The 24,303-nt window shown below is 52.2% G+C and overlaps 4 protein-coding genes and 1 long non-coding RNA gene across 17 annotated transcripts in view; 1 reads left to right on the top strand and 4 right to left on the bottom strand.

The window, feature by feature from the left end:
- CARM1 (coactivator associated arginine methyltransferase 1) overlaps positions 1-2,229 on the bottom strand; it is a 43,184-nt gene extending 40,955 nt beyond the window's left edge. For all 3 annotated transcript variants that reach the window (XM_086409352.1, XM_086409353.1, XM_086409354.1), the window contains exon 1: positions 1,953-2,229. In XM_086409352.1, coding sequence (XP_086265478.1) covers positions 1,953-2,172 — 220 coding nt within the window. In that variant the 5' untranslated portion in view covers positions 2,173-2,229. The remainder of the gene's footprint in view (positions 1-1,952) is intronic.
- A 1,168-nt stretch (positions 2,230-3,397) lies between these two features.
- Positions 3,398-14,034, bottom strand: C7H19orf38 (chromosome 7 C19orf38 homolog). Of its 3 annotated transcripts, none has more exons than XR_015166694.1 (7): positions 13,812-14,034; positions 12,208-12,516; positions 9,935-10,027; positions 9,112-9,168; positions 8,129-8,166; positions 6,921-6,955; positions 3,398-3,994 (listed from the first exon to the last, which is right to left on the bottom strand). XR_015166694.1 is itself a non-coding variant. In XM_086409361.1 (7 exons), exons 1-7 carry the CDS (start codon positions 13,840-13,842, stop codon positions 3,857-3,859), a joined length of 672 nt encoding a protein of 223 aa, XP_086265487.1. In that variant the 5' UTR covers positions 13,843-14,034; the 3' UTR covers positions 3,398-3,856. The 3 variants fall into 3 exon arrangements, 2 of the variants coding, with proteins under 2 accessions (XP_086265487.1, XP_086265485.1); XM_086409361.1 differs by having other exon boundaries at positions 9,141-9,168; XM_086409359.1 differs by lacking the exon at positions 3,398-3,994 and having other exon boundaries at positions 6,921-8,166; positions 9,141-9,168.
- A 1,521-nt stretch (positions 14,035-15,555) lies between these two features.
- Positions 15,556-20,396, bottom strand: LOC147368593 (uncharacterized). The gene is made up of 4 exons (XR_015166695.1): positions 20,339-20,396; positions 19,591-19,614; positions 18,660-18,784; positions 15,556-16,476 (listed from the first exon to the last, which is right to left on the bottom strand). It is a non-coding gene; the product is annotated as an uncharacterized LOC147368593 (long non-coding RNA).
- A 437-nt stretch (positions 20,397-20,833) lies between these two features.
- On the top strand, positions 20,834-24,129 carry TMED1 (transmembrane p24 trafficking protein 1). The gene is made up of 4 exons (XM_086409362.1): positions 20,834-21,038; positions 21,716-21,813; positions 21,949-22,132; positions 23,104-24,129. Exons 1-4 carry the CDS (start codon positions 20,856-20,858, stop codon positions 23,320-23,322), a joined length of 684 nt encoding a protein of 227 aa, XP_086265488.1. The 5' UTR covers positions 20,834-20,855; the 3' UTR covers positions 23,323-24,129.
- The window catches only part of DNM2 (dynamin 2), an 89,866-nt gene continuing 89,440 nt past the window's right edge, over positions 23,878-24,303 (bottom strand). For all 9 annotated transcript variants that reach the window (XM_086409331.1, XM_086409336.1, XM_086409341.1 and 6 more), the window contains one exon: positions 23,878-24,265. In XM_086409331.1, coding sequence (XP_086265457.1) covers positions 24,226-24,265 — 40 coding nt within the window. In that variant the 3' untranslated portion in view covers positions 23,878-24,225. The remainder of the gene's footprint in view (positions 24,266-24,303) is intronic.

The raw sequence follows: 24,303 nt of genomic DNA, 5'->3' as shown, positions 1-24,303 counted from the left end.
TTCAGTTATGAATGACCACCCCAAACAGAAGTGTTCCTTTATTATAACTAGTAACAATTCCAAGTGTATCCACAAAACAAAAACAGGAAAGTAAAAACTCTCCTGGAGGGGCTTTCCTGGTGGCTCAGTGGTTAAGAATCTGCCTGCCAATGCAGGAGACATGGGTTTGATCCCTGGTTCAGGAAGATCCCGCATGCCTCGAAACTAAGCCCCTGCATCACAAAATACTGAGCCTGTGCTCTAAGAGCCTGAGAGCCACAACTATTGAGCCCACGTGCTGCAACTACCGAAGCCCAGGTGCTCTAGAGCCCATGCTCTGCAACAAGTCGAGCACCGCAACTAGAGAACAGCCCACGCTCACTACGAGAGAAAAAGCCCACGCAGCAACGAAGACCTAGCACAGCCAAAAATAAATTAAAAACCACGTTAAAAAATTTAAATAATAAAACTCTCCTGGAGAAAGATGTGAAGAGAGTATATGAGAACACTGTACAATCTTCCTAGTAATTCTATAAATCTAAGCCTTTCCTAAAATCAAAAGAAGTTTATTTACCAAAGAAAAACCAACTCCCCTGGAACTCCTCTGAGGATCAGCCCTGGGACCCTAGTTTGAGAAACGATGCCTTACTTGGTGCTGTGCCCATTCATGTATGTAGAATGAATGGCAGTGCTTATGATCTGGGGGGCCCTTCAGAGCTTAAGTGTCTGTCTTGAGCACCGATACCCACCTGGCATACTCTTTTCTCCCCTCATCTGGTCCAAGAAGACCCAGCTCTGCCGGAGCAAAAAGAGGTGTGATGCTGGGTGTGAGGAATTCTGTGTGGGAACCAACTGCTCCACACACTTCCCTTCGGAAAACCCCATGCCCAAAGTGGCAAAACGCTCACACAAACCACCACCAGGAAAAGCCTTCTCAGTGACACACGGAGAACATCAGAGCAAGAAACCGGGAGAGACAAAGCTGAGTGTAACAGAATAACAAAATGTGAAATGAGAAGAGAACAGATAAGAACAAGAGAGAACAGATAGGAGTAAGAAGAGAAAGAAAAAGGATGAACTACAAAGACGCGGGGTCTTGGCAAACACATTTGAGATCTTTCTCCCCCGCCCCACACCGAAATGTCAGTTTTGAAACTAGCTTCTGAAAATGTAACCAGTTTCTCACATCCCCAAAAAGGAAGATCGGGGGACCGTGGCGAGGGAGGAGGCAGTGTTACATCTTACTTCGGAGCCCGGCATCAAGAAAGGGCCCCAGCCGTCCACGTTTCCACGAGGCGCACACCCAGCGGCTCGCACCACCCTCGCAGGGACCCTCTCCCCAGATCCAGAAGTTTCCCACTCCGGGGTCGGGAATGCCAGGCCCTCCAGATGAGTGGAACAGGGTCCTCCAGGCCGCCCCAGACTGGGCACCACTTTCCAACCGTCCTTAGCAGTCCAGAGGGTCCCCTGGATGGCCCGAGGCTGTCCACACCCCTCCCTCCTCTCCGCTACGGCGGCCACACCCGCCCCCAGACTCCCATTCTCTCCCACGCCCAGGCCCCCTCCCCTCCCACCCAGCCCCCACACCCCCGGCTTCTTCAGAATTCTTGCCTTCCACTCTCGGCCCCCCACTTCCTGCCCACCCTCTCCCAATCTCAGGGCCCTCACTACCCCCCCACTTCCCGCTTCCCTCCGCACTCGGGGCACCTCACCTCTGGCCACCACGCACGCCCTCTTTTCTCTTTCTGCCCCTTGACACCGTTCCTCCACGCCCCTCACTCGGGGCCCCCCCCCACACCCAGCTCCCTCGGTTCGGCCCCACAGACCCCACATCAGGCCCCCACGGACCAGGGCCCCTCACCCTGGGAACCCCAGGCACCTCACCGCGTCCCTCCCGGCCAGGGTCCCCCCCACCGCGACCGGCCTCGTGCGCAGCCCCCGCGCGCAGCCCGGCCCCGGGGCCCCGCACTCACGGCTGTAGAGGGCGATGCCCGCCGCGTCCGGGCCGGCGCGCACCTCGAGGCGCAGCGCCTGCTGCTCCGCGTGCCGCTGGATCTCGCCGTTCGCGTCGCCGATGGTGAGGAGGCGGGCGCCGGGGAACACGGACACGGCCCCGCAGGGCCCCGTGACACTCGTGCCGGCCGCCCCCGCGCCGCCCACGCCCGGCCCCGCCGCCGCCGCCGTTGCTGCCATCTTAGATCCGGCTCCAGGCCCAGCCACCGCCGCCGCCGCCGCGCCCGGGCCCAGGCCGCCGCCGCCGCTGCCGCCGCCGCCGAGCAGGCCGAGGCCGAGGCCGAGGCCGAGCCGGGCAGCGCCGCCTGCCGGCCACGCGCCGCCTCGCCGCCACCGCCGCTGCGGCCCGGCCACCGTGGCGCAGCGCCCCCTGCAGGCGGCTCTGGGCGCTGGGGGGGAGCACGGTAGGGGGCGGGGCCGGACCCCCTCACCCCGTCCCGCCCCGCGCGAATGGGCGCTGCTTTGTGAGGTGACTCCGCGGCCCAGGAACTGCAGGGTGGGAGCGTACGTCAAGGGTGATGCTCTGCCGCGCGGACACGCCCCTAGATCTAGGGCCCCGCCCCTACCCCGGCGTGGCCCGAACGGCCGCGCTTTGTAAGACCTTGCAGCGGAGGCCCAGGAAGGGCGGGGCCCGGAGCTCGGGCCAGGGGGCGGTGCTCGCCTTGAGGACACGCCCTCGGGCCCCGCCCCACGCCGGCGGCCGCGCTGTGAGGTGGCTTTCTGGCCAGGGAAACGGCGGGGGCGGGTCTGACGCCTGAAGCTTGGCTCCGCCCCCGGTCCCGCCCGGCTTTGTGAAGCGGCACGCAGAGGGGCGGGGTCCAACTTCGAAGAGGCCCCGCCCCTATACCGGTCCAGCTCCTCCCTCACCGGGCCTTGCTTTGTGAGGTTCTGCTTTCTTGAGAAGGGCTGGAGTGGCGGGGACAGAACGTAGGACCATGCCCCAGCCTGTGGCCCCACCCCCCAGCACGCCCGCTTGAAGAGCAGTTTGAGCCAGGACTTAGCCCCTGAACCCCATCTTTAACCCCTCTCCGGCACTCAACGGCTCCTCTTTTCCCCTTCCCCCAGTGCCCTCCTCCTCCATTCTGAGGCCCTTCACTGTTTTCTACCCACAAAAAACTGTTGGACCCCCCCTTATCCCCTGACCCCCTCATTCACTCTTCCTTCCCCCAGTGATGACTGGCCAGTGAATCCACTACTCCAGGGCCCCATTCTCTTTCAGGGTTTCCAAAGGAGCTTGAGGCCCCTTGCCTCACGTAGATCTCTTCTCCTGACACCCCCATGGCCCTCCCCAGACACCACCCTGACTGCATGCACTTGAGGGGTACTTCTCCCCATCCCCTAGGAATCAGTGATTAGACATCAGAGGTCCTGGGCTTGAAGGACTACACTCCATAGAGACCTTGGGAACAGCTCAAACATTATAATTAATAACTTAGGCATGCCAGCAGGGCACACAGAATATATCCCACCCAGGGGACCCTATGCTCCAAAAATCCAGTCAGGTTGGCCAAATCAGGTGTGATGGGAAGGAGGAAACTGGAGGAGTGTGCGAGGCTCAGATTCATAACAGCCCAGCTAACGGCCAGAAGGGATCCTTCTTTGGTAGGTTGAGAAGCTGGAAATCCTGAGATGCTTCCTTCTTTCCGTCCAGACTCCAGGTCGATGCTTTCACCCCCTCTCCCACTCCTGCTTCTCAGTGAGGAAGATCACAAGGCCAGGGATCCCCTTTGTCTCTTCTGTTCAGTTCCCTGAGAAAGCAGCAGCCAGAAGTCCCCAAAGTAGCTGGAGGGACCTGAGGCCCTACACAGCCTGGCCAGCTCCAAGGGGAGGGCTGAACAGAGGGCACGCAGAGAGAGGGGCTCCCCTAACAGGCCCGGAATGTGCTGAATTCAGGGGGCTCAGGTGAGGAGGACGTGGAGGTGGGCCTCTTCCGGGGTCCAGGTGTCTCAGTGGAGCCTGAAGGAGCATCCAGGTTGGCTGCATCTTCTTCTGAAGTCATTTTCTTTGTCCGTAGAGAGAAAAATAGAGAATGAAGTGATTTGGGATTTCTGGATCTTGGGTTGCCCCATTTTCTGAGGCTGAGACTCCCACAATCCATCAGGTCTCACCTCACTGCCCCCCCCTACACACACACACACACACACACACACACACATCTGCACACAAACACAGTTGCAGGCCCCTGATCCTGCCCTCTGTCCTGTCTTGCTGTCTACTGAAAAGGGAACCAGACAGCCTGGGTTCAAATCCCAGCTACACCTCTTCCTACTGGTGTAATCGACCTCTTTATGTCTCAGTTCCCCCTTTTGTACAGTGGGGGAGTGTGGCAGTACCCTTCATCCTGGGGTGGCTATGACTCATAAAGATGAACACCGTATGGCATCATTTCTCTATAAAAATCCAGAACAGGCAAATCCACCAAAGTGACAGAAAGCAGAATGGTGAGTGCCAGGGTCTGAGGTGGGGGAGTTGTTTAATAGGCAAAGAAGTTTGTTGTGTTTTATTTTGGCTGCACCTTGCAGCTTGTGGGATCTTAGTTCCCCATCCAGGGATTAAACCTGGGCCCCGTGCAGTAGAATGGTGAGTCTTAACCACTGGACCACCAGGAACTCCTTGACAGGGTATGTTTTCCAAGATACAATTCTGAGGATGATGATGGTAACAGTCGTACAACAATAGGAATATACTTAATGCCCCAGAACTGTACACTTAAAAATGACTAAAATGGTAAATTTCATTTATATTTCACAATGATTAAAAAAAAAACTAGAAAAGATCACTAGAACTTACTGTTAAAGAAAAGAGCCATCCGTGCATAACAGTGTGGTTAGCATGCTGTCATTTGTGTTAAAAAGTGTGAGGATACAGACTTGCTACTTTTGCCTTTGCTCGCTCGTATGTGCAAGAAGTTCCTAATGGTCGTTTGCCTGCATGTGTGTGCGCAGAGTGGAGATCAGTGGGTGCAGAGGGATTAAGAAATAGAAGAGAACTTTATGAATATAGATTATAGATAATTTTTACATTTGGATGTATTTCATAGTCTATATACATTTATATTTAAAGTCTCCAGGACTAGGATACTGAGAAATGTTATTTTTTCCTTGTTGTTTTTTTTTTTTCCTGTCTTCCCATCGTTTCGTTTTAAATGCCTTTTAAAAGTGGGGAGAGGGAAGCAGAAATCACCAGGCTAGTGCCTTGAGCAGTGTGGCTTCTCAGGGAGGGTTTTAGAACATGCCCTACTCTCCAGGTTTTTCTTAACAGCTTGTTCCCTGAACTGAGACCTCAGAGGGCTGGACAGGTTGGTGCCAAGCGCCTTCCTCCCACCATCTGTATACCAGTGACTGAAGCCAGTCTCCATCTGCTCTGGAGCATCACTGGCTGAGGTGGCCCCTCTCTTGTCTCTCAAGGACTCCGCCATGGCTCCTTCTCCCTCCGCCCACTCATCTACTCTGAAATCAGTGCCGTGTTTCCCATCCTCTGAATCTGACCTGCATCTGTTCGCGCCTTCCACCTCCGCTGCCAGCACGCTGGACCAAACTACCCACTACGTCTGGCGCCTGAACCATCTGAGCTGTCTGCGCCTGGTCCCCAGGCTCTTGTCATCCCACGGCCCCCACAGCTTGTGCTCACTGAAGCCACCAGAGGGCGCTTGTGGGCACGTAGAGTAGGTCACATCTCTCTGTTCCAAACCTTCCAGGGCTCTCACGTCACTTGGGATAAAAGTCAAAGTTCTGCACAGGAACCCCCTCCACTCCTCACTCCTATGCACCACTTCTACTGGGCCGTGTGGAGAACATGCCCTGAGCCTGGATCAATCCTCCACCGCTATCTCCTGCTTGTCATTTATCTCCTAGACCTCCCACATCTCCCATCTGAATGTGTTAGCTTCCTGGGCACCCCCTAGCCAATGTGCTATCGTCTGCCTCCCCCTGTGGATTTAAGAAGCTCAGGGGATGAAGGGTCTCATCTTGTTCTTATCCAGATGCCCAGGAAGGCTATGTCAAACCCATCCAATCCTCCCCCCACCCCTACTTCCTACAGTGGCGCCCCAAGCCAACTGACTGCACCCCTGGCTCCCTCACTACAGTCCCAAAGCATCCATTTATACAAATAGGATTCCTGAGGCCACCTCAAGTGGGACCACCTGCACCCCAGACCTGTACCCATCTCTGCATGGAGAGAAGCTAGCCGGACATTTTTTTGTTTCTGTGTTTGGCCACACGGCAGCTTGCAGGATCTTGTTTCCTAACCAAGGATAGAACCCGTGGCCCCTGAAGTGGAAGTGCAAAGTCTAACCACTGGACAGCCAGGGTATTCCCCTAGCTGGACACTGTCTTCATCCATGGTATCCACGGGTCAGATATCTCTAATTTACTGAATAATAATTACCCCAAGGCCACCACAAAATGCAGCTGTGCAGAGGACATCCATAGACCAGGTTTCAAATCCTAGCCGGGATGCTATGTGATCTGGGAGAGCAATGCCTTGCTAAACAGGAGGTGAGGAGCAGGGGTGGGTGTGACCCTCCTCCCGCAAAAGGGAATACATGTCTGGACAACTAAGCTGAAATTCTTGAAACTGAACATGAAAGTGGTCTTTTCTTTATACCAGACTGTCATAAGGCTCCATGACTTCAAAGAAGCCCCCAGGTCGTCTTTTGTTACCATTGTGAGTGCAAAGGCGGTGCGGACAACCAGGGGCCTGCCCACTGCCCCACAAAGCCCTGGACAGCGTGGCTACCTCCAATCCCCTGGAATTTTCCAGAACCAACTCTCAGCTCAAAAACAAGCCCTGCTTAGTGATTCTGGGCTTTTCCCAGGCCCTAGAAGTCCAGAGACAAAGGTCAGCCCAGCCCCCCTGGTAGCCCCCATCTTCCTGTGGTCAGAACAGGAAGCATAAAACTGGATACGAGAAACGGGATGACTTACCATGATGGTAAAGAGGGAGTTGTCGAAGGACATGTCTGGAACAGAAAGAGAGGAAGACCAGGGTGGGGGCCAGTTCAGATTTCTTGCTCACCCCCCACTTCCCAGGCCCTCCCCATAAGCCCACAGGCCCTAAATCCACCCTGAGGAAGGGCATGGAGTCCATCACCCAGCAATCACTTTGTCCGCCCACCAGCCCGTTCTGCAGGGTGAAGAGCTGCAAATTGAACTGTGTCCCTCTTCTGCTCAGAGCTCTCCCTAGGTGACCTCTGGCTGCCCTCCAGAAAATGGGTGCTTCGTCTCAGCTCCTGCTTTCTCCCCCTATCCTGGGCTCTCCCACTAATTGCCCACCCTTCACCCAGCTACTCCCTGTTCCCCCCTGTAGTTCTCTGATTTAAACACCACTTCTTCTGGGGACCACCCTCCCAGCCCAGACAGTGTCCAGCTTGTCATGGGCTGTTTCCCCACTGGAGTGTAGGCTTGTGGACAGAAATCACCTCTGTCTTGGTTATCTCGGGAGCCCTCAGGCTTTAGCACATAGTAGATGCTCAATGAATATGGGAAACAATGAAAGAGGTACAGAGAATGGAGTTTTCTCTGCATAGGGCCCCTTCCTGGGCATCACACCTCACAGGCAGGCTCTCTCTCTGCCCCCCTGGTGGAAGCCAGCAGAACAGCACGTTCTGGACCACAAGTGGGGCTCCAGACAAGACAGTTTCAACTCCCCACCCTCTTGGAGCTGATGGTCCAGTACTGGCGTTGAGTATCATACACCCAAGCATGCAATGATTACTCAGTTGTGTGTCTACTGAGAGCTAAGAAGTATGACAGGGTGCTGGGGGAATGTAAGTAGAAAGAATAGATCCTGCCTAGGGAGTCAGGGAAGGCTTCCTAGAGGAGGTGACCTTTAGATGGAGACCACACAGGGAGGAAAAATATTCTAGGCAGAGAGCGGGATGAGTGAAGGGCTTGAGGATAGGGCAGGGAAAGGTAAGAGGTGAAAGCTGTTCGCATCAAAAAGGAAAAAGAGAGAGAGGTGAAAACTGGGAGGAAAATGGGGGAGGAGGAAGGGAAAGAGGAGGAGCATGTGTTCTGGATTCTAAGGGAAGTGAACAGCTGTAGATGGGGTTCAGCAGCAAGTAGTGAGACCCGATGGCATTTTGAGGCAGTGACTCTGCCCAGGCAAGGGACAGGAACACGGAGGCACAGACCTGTGGTGGCGATGTTAACCCAGCAGGATTCTCGCTCTCTGCAGAGGGATTCGGGAGAAAGTGATGACTTGTCTTAGGCAGGAGGCTCCTTCCAGGTAGCCCTGGCCCCAAACTTGATCCTTCCTCCCCACCCACCTCCTCCCTCGCCCACACCGAAACCCCTCAGATGGAAATATCTTGCAGGAGCCCCACTGGGGCTACTCTGCCACCAGGCAGCAAGGTGTTTGCCCCTCTCTCCAAGAGGAGAAACCGAGGCTGGGGCCAGTATATATTCTGACGCCCAAGAACCAGGGCCACTGTCTAGAGGCTACACACTGGGGGCTGCACGACGCGAGGGCACACCCACCCGCCTCCCCCTCACTATGGGTTTCTAGAATGATTGCTTAACACATTTTGGCAACTGGCAATAAAAGAATGCGAGGAAGGCTCAGTCTCCTCATCTGTTAAAAGGGGTCATTCATAGAGCCTACTTCCAGGGCTGATGCGAGGATAATGTGAACTCAAGGTCCAGAGTGCCCAGCACAGCATGGAGTACAGTGTGGAGCACACCTTAAGCGCTTCCTGCTGCTGCTGCTGCTAAGTCGCTTCAGTAGTGTCCTACTCTGTGCAACCCCATAGACGGCAGCCCACCAAGCTCCCCGGTCCCTGGGATTCTCCAGGCAAGAACACTGGAGTGGGTTGCCATTTCCTTCTCCAGTGCATGAAAGTGAAAAGTCAAAGTGAAGTCGCTCAGTCGTGCCTGACTCTTAGCGACCCCATGGACTGCAGCCTACCAGGCTCCTCTGCCCACGGGATTTTCCAGGCAAGAGTACTGGAGTGGGGTGCCATAGTAGCACCTATTTTTATTAACCCGCCCATTGACCATAGGGTGCTGTTTGAGATGGAGCCCTGTAAGTACCCATCTGCCCCTAGAACCCGGCCAGCTCTTCAATGCCCATCAGAAACTCCTGCCTTGGGACTGAAATTTTTCCCCAAAAAACTACCCTCTGAGGGTCTCCAGGGATGTTCTCACCGTCTCTTGTTCAAGTTTTTTACTTTAACTGGGAACAAACAAACAAAAAGCATTTGTTAGATTTTGGTCGTGGTTACAAAAAGCTAAGAAACCAACAAGGCGTCTTGTACGTTTGCCACCCAGCCTTGCCTTCTCCCCTGGCAAATTTCCCTCTCAACGGGGGAGTTACTGAAGACACTTTTCCCTCCCAATTACATGAGTAATGTATGTTGGTAAAAACTTCAAGCAAGGTACAAAAATGTAAAAAAATTATTTTTAAATACTGATTTCAGCGGGTGCCAGAGGCTGGGGGAGGGGGAACAGGGGTTGGTATTTATGGGGACAGAGTTACAGTTTAGGAAGATGAAGAGATGGATGGTGGTGATGGTTGTAGAGCAGTAGAAGTTAAAATTTAAAAACTAAACCTTTAAAAAAAAAAAGGAATTCCCCAGCAGTTCACTTTCATTGCCAGGTGCTCAGGTTTGACCCCTGGTTGGGGAACTAAGATCCCACGAGCCCCATGGCATGGCCAAAAATATTCAAAAATAAATAATAAAAAGTAAATTAAAAAAAGAGTTAAATGGCAAATTTTACATCATGTATATTTTACCATATATATATATATATATATATATATATGAATTTCCCCTGCCAACCACCACCATTGAAATTCTGAAAGGTTCTTCAGTGCTAAGTGTTTAGAGTAAGAACTCCCAATTGTGTGCCTCTGTGCTCCTAAAAATGGATGTGAGTTGGAGTGGATTTTAATGGATTTGCAAGTTCCGGTGAGCCACGCTTTCTCTGCCTGCTGTTACCTTTCCTGATGATCAGGGCAATGATCACCAGTCCAGCGAGGAGGAGAGCGGCTCCAGCCAGGCTCAAGGAGAGTGCCAGGATCCAGGTGGGCACTAGAGGAAGATGGGGAAAAAAGAGATTGGGTAGGCCATGGAATTGTGGGGGTGCAGGGAGAAAGTGGGACTCCTGGCATACATCTGGGCTACCTTTAGAGAGTCAGCCCTCCCCCTATACCCCAGAAACATTTGGTTTAGGTATAGCTAGACCTTGGGGATCTAGCAACTCTGTCTGTCCAGTTAGTATATTCCCTACCCCTGGCTAACCTAATTGGTTCAGGGAGTGGCATGTTGTCCAAGTTGAGCCAATGAAACTAATTTCTGGACTTTGCTAGATTACTGGGAAGAGAGGTTTATTTCTCAGGCCAGCATTGCAAAACCAGCAGGATATACATCTGGAGCTCCAAGGTATACAATTCTGACATGAGAGCGAGAGCCTGCCTAAGAATAAGACACAGAAGAAAGCAGAGCTGAGAAGTGGCACATGATTCCTGACACCATTGAGCACCTGAATCCAGCCATGATGGAAATCAGTGCCATGAACAAATTTCAGTTCAGTAAACCAACAAATCCCCTTTTGTTGCTGAAGCCAATTTGAGTCCAGTTTTCAGTTACTTGTGGTCTGAAGAGTCTTGCTGGCTGGGTAACGGGGTCAGACAACACCCATTCCCAGCCACATGGTGGACTCTGAGGCCCACACAGAGGTAGCCACAGAAGCATGAATCCCCAGCTCCAGAGTTTATGTCTCTGCAAGAGATCTGGCTGCCCCTCCCTGGAGAGAGGCAAGGAATCTCTCAGGAGAGCCAGGAGGAGATGCCCGGACCCTGGTACAGGTCAGGAATTAGCCAGGAGGGGAGGAGAGGCGCTCACTTGGGTATTCTCAGTGTTAGCCCTTGTTCATTCTTTCATCTGGGGCAGGAGAGCTGTTACCGCCCTACTCTGAGACCACAGGACCAAGGTGAGAGAAGGGGGCCTTTGAAAGTGGAACTTGAGGCCGGGGAAGGACACAGAGAGTGTTCTGTCATCACAACCTGTGGGCCTCTGCTGGCTACAGCCTTCTCTCTGCAGCAGGAAAGTTCTGACTGTTGGTGACGCAGGGAGTCTACCCCGAGGCTCCTCCCTCTCTCCCTCCCCTCCCTCCTCCTCCTTGATCCAAAGACCAGGCCCAGCCCCCACTCCTGGAAAGACCAGAGGAAGACATCTTCACTCCCAGGGCTTCAGTCGCACTCAGACAAAAAGTCCGAGTCCGTGCTGCAGCCAAAGGCCCTGCATGATCCTCCTTGCCTCCCCCTGCTCTCATCTCCCAGCCACTTTCCCCTTGCTTGCTATGCTTCAGTCATATGGGGCACCTCCACGCCCCTCAAACACACCAGGCACGCTCCAGCCTCAGGGCCTTTGCACAGCCAGCTTCCTCTGCCTGCAACCGTCCTGCCCAGACAGCCATGTGGCTGGCTCCTCATCCTTCAGGCTCAAACATCACCTCCTCAGAAAGACCTTCCCTGATCACTCTCCTCTCTGTTTAAAATGACACGCGTGGGAATTCCCTGGTGGTCCAGTGGTTAGGACCCTAGCACTTTCACTGCAAGGGGCTGGGTTCCCTATCTGGTTGGGGAATTAAGATTCTGCAAGCCACATGGCACAACGCAAAAAAAAAAAAAAAAAAGATGCCCTTCACCAGGCTGTTATTTCATTCCTATCACTTCCCTTGTCCCCTACTAGCTGACTGAATATTTACAAAACTCCTTATTTATCATCTGATGTCCATTGCCACCCCCTCGTAATGTGCAAGAGGGCAGGGACTTTTGTTTCATTCGCTGCTGAGCCTGCAATGCCAAGGGCGGTGCCTGGTGCATAGCAGGTGCTCATAAATACTGTGGCCAGTAAGGAAAGGGCTGCTAACGTCTGGACTTCAGAGGCCGGTGGAACTCCAGCTCTGCTGCCTGCTGGCTGAGTGACCTGTGCCAGCCTCTTCAGCTCTTGTGCCTCAGTTTCCTTATCTGGAAAATGGGAAGAATGACTGTACCCATTGCATATGGTGAAAGTGAAGTTGCTCAGTCGTGTCCAACTCTTTGTGACCCTGTGGACTGTGGCCTACCAGGCTCCTCCATCCACGGAGGAAAAGAAACTCCTGGCAAGTTGGAAGAGTGATGACTCCCAGGAGGAGAGAAGAGTGTCTACAAAGGTTTGGCCATGAAAAGATGGAGCCTAGGCAGTGAGAGCCGATGGGAGGGACTTACCTGGGAAGGAGACGTGCACAGGCTCACTGAGGTTTGACAGCTGGGGTTGCCTATTCTCGCCAAGTACGCTATACTGGCAGCAGAACGGTCCCCCTCGAACCTCCCTGCTGCCACCACTCAGGTTGAAGATGACCCTGAGCTGGTCCTTGGGGGCTTTCAGGAGCTCCACCACCTCCCCATCTTGATACAGCGTGAAATTCGCCCCTGGGAAACCCCTGGGGGCCATGCACGAGATGTGGATGGGGTCCTCTTTACTGCTGGGGTGTGGGGGCACCAGCATGATGGATGGCGCCGGGATCGCCAAGGAGCCTGCGAAGCAAGATAGGGGAGGTTAGGTGCGGGGGTGGTTAGAGCAGAGGCCAGCCTGGCTGTGTAGCCTTGGGCAAATGGCTCACCCTCTCTGGGCCTTGGTTTTTATGTACAACTGGAGGCTAGTTGTCCTTGTGAGTGCATGCTGTCGCTTCAGTCATGTCTGACTCTTTGTGACCCTAGGGACCGTAGCCTGCCAGACTTCTCTCTCCATGGGGTTCTCTAGGCAAGAATACTGGGGTGGGTTGCCATGCCCTGCTCAAGGGGATCTTCCTGACCCAGGGATTGAACCTGTGTCTCCTGCATTGGCAGGCAGGTTCTTTACCACTAGCGCCACCTGGGAAGCCCCTAGTTGTCCCTATCCTACTGCTATGTTGAGAGGATCAAGCGCCCAGCACATGGTGAGAGGTCATGTTGTTGGAGTCATTTTATAATAGCCGTGGATGTTGCACAGCATCACAGTTACACTCGTATTACTTCTATCAACAGCACTGACCATGTTTAGGCCCTGTTTAGGCTCTGAGGACAGAGCAGTGGATGAGACAGACGGACAGACAGATGAACAGACAAGACATGCCTGCTGGGGAGCTGACATTCTCAAGGAGACGAGGGTGATGGGGTAGCTAGAGAGGGCTTCCCTGAAGACACAGCATGGAAGAGCTGGGAGCGAGCATTCTAGGCAGAGGGACCATCTCAGGCAAAGGCTGGAGGCTGGAAGGGGTGTGGAGTGCTCAAGGAGTTTGGGTGGCAGGAGGTGGGGGTGATCGAGGGGAGAAGGGGAGGGCAGAGTGATTCTGTCTTGTTTCCCAGGCTGTGATGAGGGATACGATTTCAGGGCACGGCTTCCTGCAGGAGGGACCAGTGTCTCCCCAGTGGCCCCAGGTTCCCGCGTGGAGTGTCTGGCTCAGGTGAGGTCAACACAAGCCTTTCCTTATCCAGCTTTCCTCTCACCCTCTCCGACCTACCAGTAGATCCTCCTGCTGCCCCAGTCCCGGGGGTAGAAACCTGCAGAGGCCAAGCAGGGCTGAGTTATGGGGTGTGGGCACTGCTGTCTCCAGTGGGGTGGCATTTCTAATACCTGTGATGTGGGGGGTACTGAGACCCCACAAGAGACGTCCATGCTCCGCGTGCCCCCCGGCACCTTGGCCAAGGCTCTAGGGCAAATCTGTCAGGGCTCAGCCTCTCCAGCTCCTGCTCGTGTGCATGCACCCCTCCCCGCCACCCCCCAGCAGAGACAAGGTGGTGGATGGAGGGAGCGGAACAGGGTGAGGGGTGGCGCAGGGGCATCAGCTCACCGGCTGCAAACAGCAAGACAATCCAGGGCATCTCTCCTCCCGCGTTTGGTCAGGAAATCTGGCGGAGGCTAGGGTGGCCCACGGCTTGCTGCCAGCTCCTCCTGTGAGGCCAGAGCAGGGAAAGGAGAACCAGGGCTGATTTGAGCCGAGTGTTTCCTCACTGGCAGGAAATTGCACACACACACACTGGGCACCGAAAGGGACTCTCTCCCCTCCCCACCCCTTCCACAGATGCACACCAGAGCCTGGCACCTCACTGCTCCTTGGGGGCCCAGGTTCGGCAGATGGAAGGAAAAGGTGGATGAGATGGTCCAGTATATGTGTGTGTGTGTGTGTGTGTGTTTATTTTTTCCTAACGGCATGAGGAAGTGCAGGGAACGTGGGTTGTATGGGAAACCCAGGCCCAAGTCACAAAAGGTGGCCCAACATGTGCCCAGAAGTTGAAACGTGTAGGGTGGAAGTTGGTAGGGCATGATGATTAGGGCTTGGCCTCTGTGACCTCAGGCAAGGGACAGTCCTTCCTGGCCTTCCTGGCAAGTCCTCCGCTTGCTGCCTGGAAGAATGGGGCTAAGAGTAGCAGACAGTAGCTCCAAAGAATTTATGAGACAAAGTGTTTCGGTTCGTGGAGTGTGAGTGTTCATAGGGTGAGGCCACACAAGCTCCTGTGTCTCAGGAGCTTCACCAGTCAGGTGAAAGCAAACATCAGCTCCAGAATGGAAGAAATGACATTGTTTGCAGTGTAAATTGCCTCCTATTGATAGCCAGGAAATTTCCAAACGTCTGTCTTATCAACCTTGGTTTCTAAACATTTCTGGTCAAGTCTACCAGGCCCACCTGGAAGTTTACACCCAGGAAGGATGCAAGTGTGTAGTTGCCAACATTAAAAAGGATCATTAGAGTGGACTTTTTTCTTTAGATACACAAATCCGACTTCAACCTCAGGACCTTTGCATGTATGCCACCATCCCTGCGTGGAACACAATTCTGTCAACCTGGTCTAATCCCACTTCTCCTTCAGGTCTTAGAGGGTTTTTTTGGCTGTGCTGGGTCTTTGTTGCTGCACAGGCTTTCTCTAGTCGCAGCGAGTGAGACCTACTCTCTAGTTCTGGTGTGCAAGCTTCTTCCTATGGGGGTTTCTCTTGTGGAGCACAGGTTCTAGGGCATTTGGGCTTCCATAGTTGTGGTGCACAGGCTTAATTGCTCTGCAGCATTTGGGATTTTTCCAGACCAGGGATTGAACCTGTGCTCCTTGTATTGGCAGGCAGTTTCTTAACCACTGGACCACCAGGGAAGTCCATGTCTCAAGTTTAAATGCTAATTTTTAAGGAAATCTTCCCAGATCCCTCTGAGCTTAGAAAAATCCCCTTTCTGAATTCCAGGATAGTACCTTGTAATTTTCTTTGATTGCAACTAGCATGCGTGTATTTTCATGTTTGTCCATTTCATCTACGATATCAAACTCATCACTATAAACCTGTTTAAATTTCCTCGTTTGCTTTTTAATGTCTGTAGGGTTTGTAGTGATGTCTCCCTTTTGATCCCTAATAATAGTAATTTGTGCTTTCTTTCTCTTTTTTTTCCCCTTGATTAGTCTCGCTGGGGGTTATTCAGTTTTTTAATCTTTTTCCAAGTATCAACTTTTGACTTTGTTGTTTTTCCCTATTTTCAGTTTTCTATTTCATTGCTTTGTGGTCTTATCTTTTTTATTGTTTCTTCCAGTTACCATATGCTTAACTGGCACTTCTTTTCCTAACTTCTTTCTTTATTTTTGGTTGCGCTGTTTTTGTTGCTGCTTGCCAGCTTCCCCTAGTTGTGGCAACTGGGGGGCTACTCTTGGTTGCAGTGAGAGGGCTTCTCACTGTGGTGGCTTCTCTTGTTGCAGAGCATGGGATCTAGGTGCATGTGCTTCAGTAGTTGTGGCTCCTAGACTCCAGAGCACTGGCTCAGTACTTGCAGCACATGGGCTTAGTTGTACAGGCATGTGGAATCTTCCCAGACCAGGGATTGAACTGGTGTCCCCTGCATTGACAGATTCTTATCCACTGTACCACCAGGGAAGTCCGATACTTTTTTCAGTGGCCCAGTATATATCTGCATACAATGTGCACTCAAAATGAAAATACACTTTGCAGTTGCTTGGTGTAATATTCTGTAAATATCAACTAGATTAGGTCAGCATGGTTCATAGAACATGCTTGAGCTTACTGAATTCATCCAGATATCTTCCTCCAGAGTACAGAGACGGAGCCTGTGGTATCTCTTGCAGTTTCCCAATGCCTACATCAGTGCTTGGCACACAGTGAACAATAAATATTTTGGGCTTGTCTGACTTGAAAGCCAACACACATTCCCTCAGTCTATTTTTGTGGCTCTTTACTGGGTGTGTATGAGACAAGAGTTGGGAGAGATACTTGGTTTATTTATGCCACCAGCTGATTACTGAGTGTCACCAGGGCTCAGAACCATGCTGGGTACCAGGGGTGCCATGATGAATGAAACAGCTCCTGCACTTGGGAGCTCAGAGTTCAGTGAGTCAGACAAGCAGACAGTGACAGTCCGTTTGGTGAAGTGCTATGTTGGAGTTGTCACTGAGGAAGGTTCTTCACTTAGCTTCAGGAAGTTCAAGGAAGGCTTCTGTGAGGAGGTGACATCTGACTCCGAAAGCCTGAGAAGGAGAGGAAAGGAGGGCATTGTAGGCAGAGGGGATAGGGTCTTGGATGTAAGTGAAGACTTCGTCCTGGGAGCATCTAATGTGATGCAGGGATCTATAACCTGGAATTTTGAATTCAGTAACACAGATACACATACCTGTATTGGTCAGCTGTCACACAGATCATGCTCTTAAGAGACAGAACTGAGGAGTCATGAACAGGGTGAAAGGGGAGCAATGAGGGACGGTGACTTCCTACGGTCACTGTTAGCAGCCAGGCCTGAAGTTGCTGGAGGGGGAGTGGTCCTGGAACTTGGAGAGAGCTAGGGTTACGGGCTTTTGTTGAAAGATGCAGACAAAAAAGATAGGAACCAGGGGATAGATACCTAGACCTTCCTTTCCTGAAGCCTTTAGATATCCTGCCAGGGCCAAACTCAACTGGAAAGCAGAGGAAAAGGCAGCCACATTGATCCAGGATGGAGATATCAGCCCCCTAGCCCCTCCACCCCCGCTGTGAAGCAGTACAGAGTATGGTGGAGAACGGTTCTGGTGGGGAAAACAAAACACACTGCCCAGCACACGCTCTTGTAATCTTTTGATTGTCATTTCAAGGGAATCCCTGACCTCCAGAAGCCAGTCGGCCAACTCCCCACGGTCATAAGAACCCTCGGCTAAGATTCTGGGCCAACATTACAAAGGAAAGAGGGGCCTTGTATGAGGGGCTGGTCTGCCCAAGATTCCCATCTCTTCTCTGGCTACTCCTCCCACCCACCCCACCTTCATCCCCTTTCTGCCCCTTGAACTCTGAGTGCCTTTGATGTCAGAGAACTGTTTTTTTCTGCTTTCTTCTTCTCCATACTACTTCAAATCTGAAATTCAATGCCACCTCCTTGGGGAAGCTCTCCCCAACTCCACCTAGGTGAAATAAGTCACCTTACCTACCCACCTAGCATTGACTTCTGAGCACCTCTGAGAACCTGAAATCAGTTAGTGGAGCAGCACTGAGATGACAGCTCCCAGGACATTGATAGTGTCTACTCAGTACATGTTGTTGAATACTGGGGGAGAGGGAGGATTTTACTTAATTGAGGGAAAATAAGAATCACCCACTCGTCCCAGCCAACAGTGAAAAAGGTGGGGTTGGTAGCTCTATAGGCCTGTATCTCATCCAAAACATCAACAAATTGAGGAAAAATGGTAAGAATCAATTTTATCTGAATGCGGGAAAACAGCTAAACATTTATGTCAACCAAGGAAATGCAAATCAAGAAGAGGCAACTTGAACGTGGCAGGAAAGCTTTGTGGTGTTTTCCATACCCTTCCTCATCTCCTTGGCCAGCACAGTGGAGGATCTGAAGATAGCCACCTGTGTCCCCAGCATGGGGCCCCGGTTCCATTTCTGAGGGAGCAGAACAGCCCTCATTCTCACACTATTGTGTGTGTGTGTTCTAACATGTCTGGGGGTAACCTGAGGGACTGACTCAGTGTGCTTTAACTCAGAATGTATTTCTAGAAAACACTATAAGGTAAAGGAACAACTCACAGCTCTCTGATGTACAAGATTACAATGGCGGACAATAACATACATGGCAAAAGCTGGGAGGAAAAGCTGGGGTGAGTTTCTTTGGGTAATTAAGGCACTCAAAAGCACCCATATATACTGGGGAATTTAGGGAGCAGTGTGCATACCCAGGGCAGGACAGATGATCAGGAAAGACTTAAGAAGACCTTACTCTTTCATCTCTGGTCAATTTCTAGGCTTGATGCAAATAGGAAGAGAAGGCTAAGGCAGAGTTATAAATACCCAGATGGAGTATTGATGTGCTACAGCAGAGTTTGGCAAAGAGCAGGAGAGGTTTTTCACTGTTTTCCTTTCTTCCTTTTTCATTCCATAATATATGAATATTATAACTCGACAATAACAACATCCAAGTTTTAAATGGACGAAAGACATGAACAGATATTTTTCCAAAGAAGATACACAAGTGACCAATAAGCACATGAAAGGATGCTCAATATCATTAAGAAAATGCAAATCAAAACCACTATGAGCTTTTAGAAGTTCCCTGGTGACCTAGTGGTTAGGATTCTGGGCTTTCCCTGTTGTGGCCAGGGTTCAGGGAACTGAGATCCTGTGGTCAGGGAACTGAGATCCTGCAAGCCATGTGGCATGACAAAACAAAACAAAACAAACCTACCTAGCCACTGAGCTTTCAGCGACTGTAAAATTGAGGAGATCCCAGCTAGGAGAAGGATGTTAGATCTCATTGTCCTCCCAGTCCTAAGACCTTCCCTTGATGCCCCTCAATAAAATGGACTCATCCTCAGAAAGGAAACAAACAAACAAGCTACTATGAGATACCACTTCACATACATCAGAAGGAATATACTAACATTAAAATGGAATATAACAAATGTTGATGAGGATGTAGGAAAATTGGGATGGGACCCTCGTCCATGGTTGGTGGGAATGTAAAATTGTGCAACTTTACTGTGGGAAAGTTTAGCAGTTTTTCAAACAGTTAAGCATAGAATTACCATATGACCCAGCAGCTTCACTCCCAGGTATATACCCCCAGAGAACTGAAGGCAGATACTCAAACAAATACATATACAAACAGGTTCCTAGAGGCACTATTCACAATAGCCAAATTTGGAAACAACCCAAGCATCCAATAGATGGAATGGAATACTACTCAGCTGTAAAAAAAGAAATAGTGATATGATGATAAACCTTAAAAACATTATGCTAAGAAAAACAAGCCAGACACTAATGGTCAAACATCCCATTTACATGAAATATCCAGAATTAGCAAACCCATGGAGGCAGATTGATCACCAGACTGGGGTGAGGAAAGAATGAGGAATAATTGCTAGATGGGTACAGGGATTCCTTCCTAATGAAAATGTTTTGGAAGTGAGTAGAAGTAATGGTTGCACAATATTATGAATACACTAAATGCCACTGAGTTGTTTACTTAAAATGGTTCTTTTTAATGTGAGTTTCCCCTTGTTAAAAAAGAATCCTTAACAAAAATTTATCACCCATTCTCCACAACTACTTCCAAATGTTCAAGTAGTAACTCTGAATGGCAGAAAAACTTGGAACAGTAAGGAACACCCACATACCTTGCAGTGCCCCCTGCCCTCCTCCTGCAAAAGGAATACCAACCATGACCATACATAAACTTTGACATTACAAAGTGTTACTTCCCCAAGCTCTCCAAATGTGTAGTTGACAGCCACAAGCTGTGTTCAAAGCATAATTGTCACCACCTGCCAACCTTTTCAGGCTATCTTGAACAACTCAACACTGCCAATCTGAACATTTTTTCTTATGTTTGGATGGAATTTCCACAGTCCGATTCTCCAATGACATCTTTCTTATCTGTTTGCTTAGGTTGCCTCCAAATTCTCTAAACCAGAATGAGAGATTAATTGGCGGTAGGCCCAAAGCAAGGCGATAAACGTGGAATATAAATTAATGTTTACTGAGGGCCTATGGATGCACCAAGCACTAAATAAACATCATCTTACTTAATCTTCACAATAGCCCAGTCAAGGACTAGATCATCCCGTGAGGCCCAGCAGTGTGATGCCTCAAGTAAAGCATGGGGCATGGTTTGAACTAGGCAATCTGCCTTGAAAGCCCACACTCTGCTTTTCTCTGCTGACGCTAAGCACCTGGGCTGTCGAGTTTGATACCCTTCGCGAGCAGGGTGAGGCCAGGCTCCCGAGCAAACAATATGTAAAAAATGCAGGGAGCTCACTATGGGCCAGGCCTCATCTCAATTATCATCACCTCCGATTTAGAAACAAGGAGACTGATAAAGCGACGGTTCTAAGGCGCCAAGGAATGAAACATTAGGCATCGGACCTGAGGCCAAGCTCTAGGACCAGAGACCGGCTAGAACCCACGTTAATAGAAGTCTCCACCCACCCTAGCTGAGCTTTTTTATACACGAGCCCTACGGGTCGCGTGCAGGCACACGCCCTGCTTCTATTTTCGACACCACCCAGACGGATTCGAACAACAGTAGTCACGCGCGGGGTACTTTGGGAAAACCGCAGGACCTAGCTGCCTCCACCACAGTTGTCTTAACTTTTGCCTGAAGAGGATGTACCATCGTGGTTTTATTTTTGTAATTTTCCCCACAGTTACTGAGGCTAGAAAAGAGGCTTTACAAAGAAAAATCTGTAGAAGATCGAGTGTTTTCAGGCGCATCAGGCATTCATTCAGGCAGCTAGGCTCTCGGGGGGTCCTTCACTCCTGGTTCCGCGGGCTTCGGATAACGGACAGAAGCGGCTGCCAATGAACTCCGCCGAATAGCATAGTGGCCAGAGCTATTCCTTAAAGGAACCGCAACCGGTTAGCAGACCAGAGAGTGACCCGGATGATGGCGGCCGGCACGGCCTTAGGCTTGGCCCTGTGGCTACTACTGCCGCCAGTGGGCGTGGGAGGGGCAGGGCCCCCGCCGATCCAGGACGGCGAGTTCACGTTCCTGCTGCCTGCGGGGCGGAAGCAGTGTTTCTATCAGTCCGCGCCGGCCAACGCAAGCCTTGAGACTGAGTACCAGGTACAGGGTCCCGGGTTGGGGAGCGAGCTGAGGCACGGAGACGGGGCGTGGCCAAACCAGAGCATGCTTTGCATACATTGAAGAAGGGAAGGAGGAAGAGCCCTAGCGTAGGCGCACGAGGGCGGAGCCAGGGAGAGGGAGCCTGAGGGGCGGGGACAGCGCGTGGGAGCGGAAGGGGTGGGAATAGAAGGCGGGGCTAGAGTGGGGCAGCGGGGAGGCGGGGCCATCGGGAGAACGAGGGAGCCTGTCAGAAGGCAGGACCGTCGCGAGTGGGCGTGGTCAAAAGGATTGGATCGATTGAGGGAGTTGGGAGGGAAGACCAGGATGCAATACAAAAAAGGTGTGGTCAATCTGATAATTTCTCGGAGGTTGGGCTAAGTAAAGAAGGCTGGGCTCCGTCGTCTCATTTGGGGTATGGCCAAGTCGGGACGCGATCTCTAGGGGGGGCGTGGCCGTTTAAAAGAGGGCATCAACTCAGGGGCGGAGCCGAGGCAAGGGGCGCGCCAGAGGGACGGGAGTGGGGCAAGACTGGCTTGAAGGTGTAGGTGTCAGAACTCAGGTAGACCTCTGGGTGGTGGTCGGTATGGGTCTACGCGGGTCGGTCCAGCCCTGACGTTCTCTGGAAGGTGCCTTTGGCTTAGGCCTAGTCCTCTATCCTGCTCTTACCTGCCCCCCAGGTGATCGGAGGTGCTGGGCTGGACGTGGATTTCAGTCTGGAGAGCCCTCAGGGAGTGCTGCTGGTCAGCGAGTCCCGCAAGGCAGACGGTGTGCACACGTGAGTTAAGTCCCGCTGGCTGTCTGGATTCAGTTACAGCCCTGCCCCTTGCCGGCGGCCTCGGGTTACCACCCTGCCTGCCTCGAAAAGTCCAGCCGGTCGGCCACTCAGGGTCATGTGTGTCTGTATGCCCAGGGTGGAGCCCACGGAGGCCGGGGACTACAAGCTGTGCTTTGACAACTCCTTCAGCACCATCTCGGAGAAGCTGGTGTTCTTTGAACTCATCTTTGACAGCCTGCAGGATGAGGAGGAGGTCGAGGGCTGGGCAGAGGCTGTGGAGCCTGAGGAGATTCTGGAAGTCAAGATGGAGGACATCAAGGTGCGCCCAGGAGAGCTGGGGCCACTCCTTCCAGATCTCTGGCATTGCTCCCTGCCCTCTCACCTTGGCAGGGGTCTGCCTGGGCCTGACCCCACCTTTCCTACATATTGGTGCCTGCGTGCTAAATTGCTTCAGTCCTATCATATCCAACTCTTTGTGACCCTGTGGACTGTAGCCCACCAGGCTCCTCTGTCCATGGGATTCTCCAGGCAAGAATACTGGAGTGGGTTACTGTGCCCTCCTCCAGGGGATCTTCCTGACCCAGGGATCGAACCCACTTCTCTTACATCTCCTGCACTGGCAGGCAGGTTCTTTACCACTAGCCCCACCTGGGAAGCCCCCTACATACTGGTACCCGCAACCAAATAACAGTAGAACATTTCTAGGTATAAACCATTTTCTAAGGGCTTGAATAACTCATGAAGTCTCCACTGTATATGTAGGGAAGAATACTGGATTAGGTAGCCATTCCCTTCTCCAGGGGATCTTCCACACCAGGGATCGAACCCAGTTCTCCCACACTGCAGGCAGATTCTTTACCGTCTGAGCCACCAGGGAAGCCCCCTATATATGGGGAGTGTGCTCTAATTATCCCCCATTTTACAGTTGGGGAAACTGATGAACAGGATGGCTAAGTAATTCTCCTAAGGCCACACAGCCAGCAACAGAGCCAATATTTGAACCCAAGCAATCTGGCTTCACCTACTGCTTTTTATTAATTACTGGTTAGTACGCTCTTCATGCCTAATTGGGCATTCATTTCTTACAACCCTGAGGTTTAATTCGGAGGAGGAAACTGAGGCCCAGAGAGGTTGTTTACTTGTTCATGGTCACACAGCCAGTGAATGGCAGAGGGCTTGAGACTCAGGCAGCCTGGCCACCGAATCTGTGCTCTCAGCTCTCTGCCCCACAAACGAAGTCTCACTCCCATCCTGCAGGACAAATCCTTGCCTTTCCCCTCTCTGCCACAGGAGTCCATCGAGACCATGAGGATCCGGCTGGAGCGCAGCATCCAAGTGCTGACTCTGCTGCGAGCCTTTGAGGCACGTGACCGCAACCTGCAAGAAGGCAACCTGGAGCGGGTCAACTTCTGGTCGGCCGTGAATGTGGCCGTGCTGCTGCTGGTGGCCGTGCTGCAAGTCTGCACGCTCAAGCGCTTCTTTCAGGACAAGCGGCCTGTGCCTATGTAGCCTGTTGCCGTGGAAGAACAGGGGAGAGGAGGGGCAGCACGGCGCATGCACGTGAGACTTAGGGGCATCCTTCTCCAATTGTTTCCTACACAAGGGGAGGCTGTGTAGTTCCAGCCCTAAGGTGGGGCACCCACTGTGTCTCCACCCTTTCGGGCCTGGGTGGGGAGCACCGGCTGGCTTGCAGGTGTGGGTCCCTCCAGGAGGAATGGCTCAGTGGCTGCACCTGTTTTCCTAGAAATGGTGCATGGGGGGCACTGCAGGGTTCAAAGGCAACCCTGGGGTTTTCTGGCCCTGCCTCTGTCCCCTACGGTAACGTGCCTTAGCCAGAGTCTTCCAGTCTGCACCAGCCCTGTGCAGTGCCGGACTAGGCCCAGGAAGCAAACTCCTTGTTCTCTTGCCACTGGCCCTCCAAGTCAGGTCCCGATAGGAGGGGGCTGACTGCTGCGGGATCCTCTGCCTGCCTGCCTTCTCCTATGGCTCCACCCAAGGCCTGTGCTGCTACTGGGGGTGGCCTGCTGTGCCAGGAGCCAGGGGGAACAAGACTTGGCTGCAGTGTTCTTGCCAGAACAGTCACTTTTATTGACAGGAAGGGGCCTGGCCCCTCAGCCCAGCGGGGAGTGGGCTGGGTGTGAGGTCTGGTTACAGAACTTGGGGAGCGGAGTCTGTAAGACCACCTGGCCCTCCTGCTCTTTGTGCAGGGGCCCCACATGGGGCCAAGGGATGGCCCAGCTCAAGCCTGCATGGGAGCCTCCTGGAACAAAGGGTGGTCTGGGCACCAGAGTCAATAAATTATGGTCAGAAAAAAAATTACAGTGCCTGGTGATTGGGGCTCAGGGACACCAGCCAGGACAGTCCTGCCCCCAAGAGGGCAGCCGGACGGGCGGGAGGGGTCTCCCACGAAGCTCAGAAGAAAGGCCGGGCAGGAGCTGATGGAGGTGGTCGCCTGGGCACAAGAGAAAAAATCAGAAAGCAAAGTTTAAC

The sequence above is a fragment of the Bos grunniens genome, chromosome 7 (genome assembly GCF_055505025.1).
Source record: "Bos grunniens cultivar Pamir isolate PY7600 chromosome 7, Bosgru_T2T1.0, whole genome shotgun sequence".
NCBI classification, from domain to species: domain Eukaryota; kingdom Metazoa; phylum Chordata; class Mammalia; order Artiodactyla; family Bovidae; genus Bos; species Bos grunniens.
The sequence above is the reverse complement of the archived record's forward strand: the minus strand, read 5'-3'. Positions and strand labels throughout refer to the sequence as shown.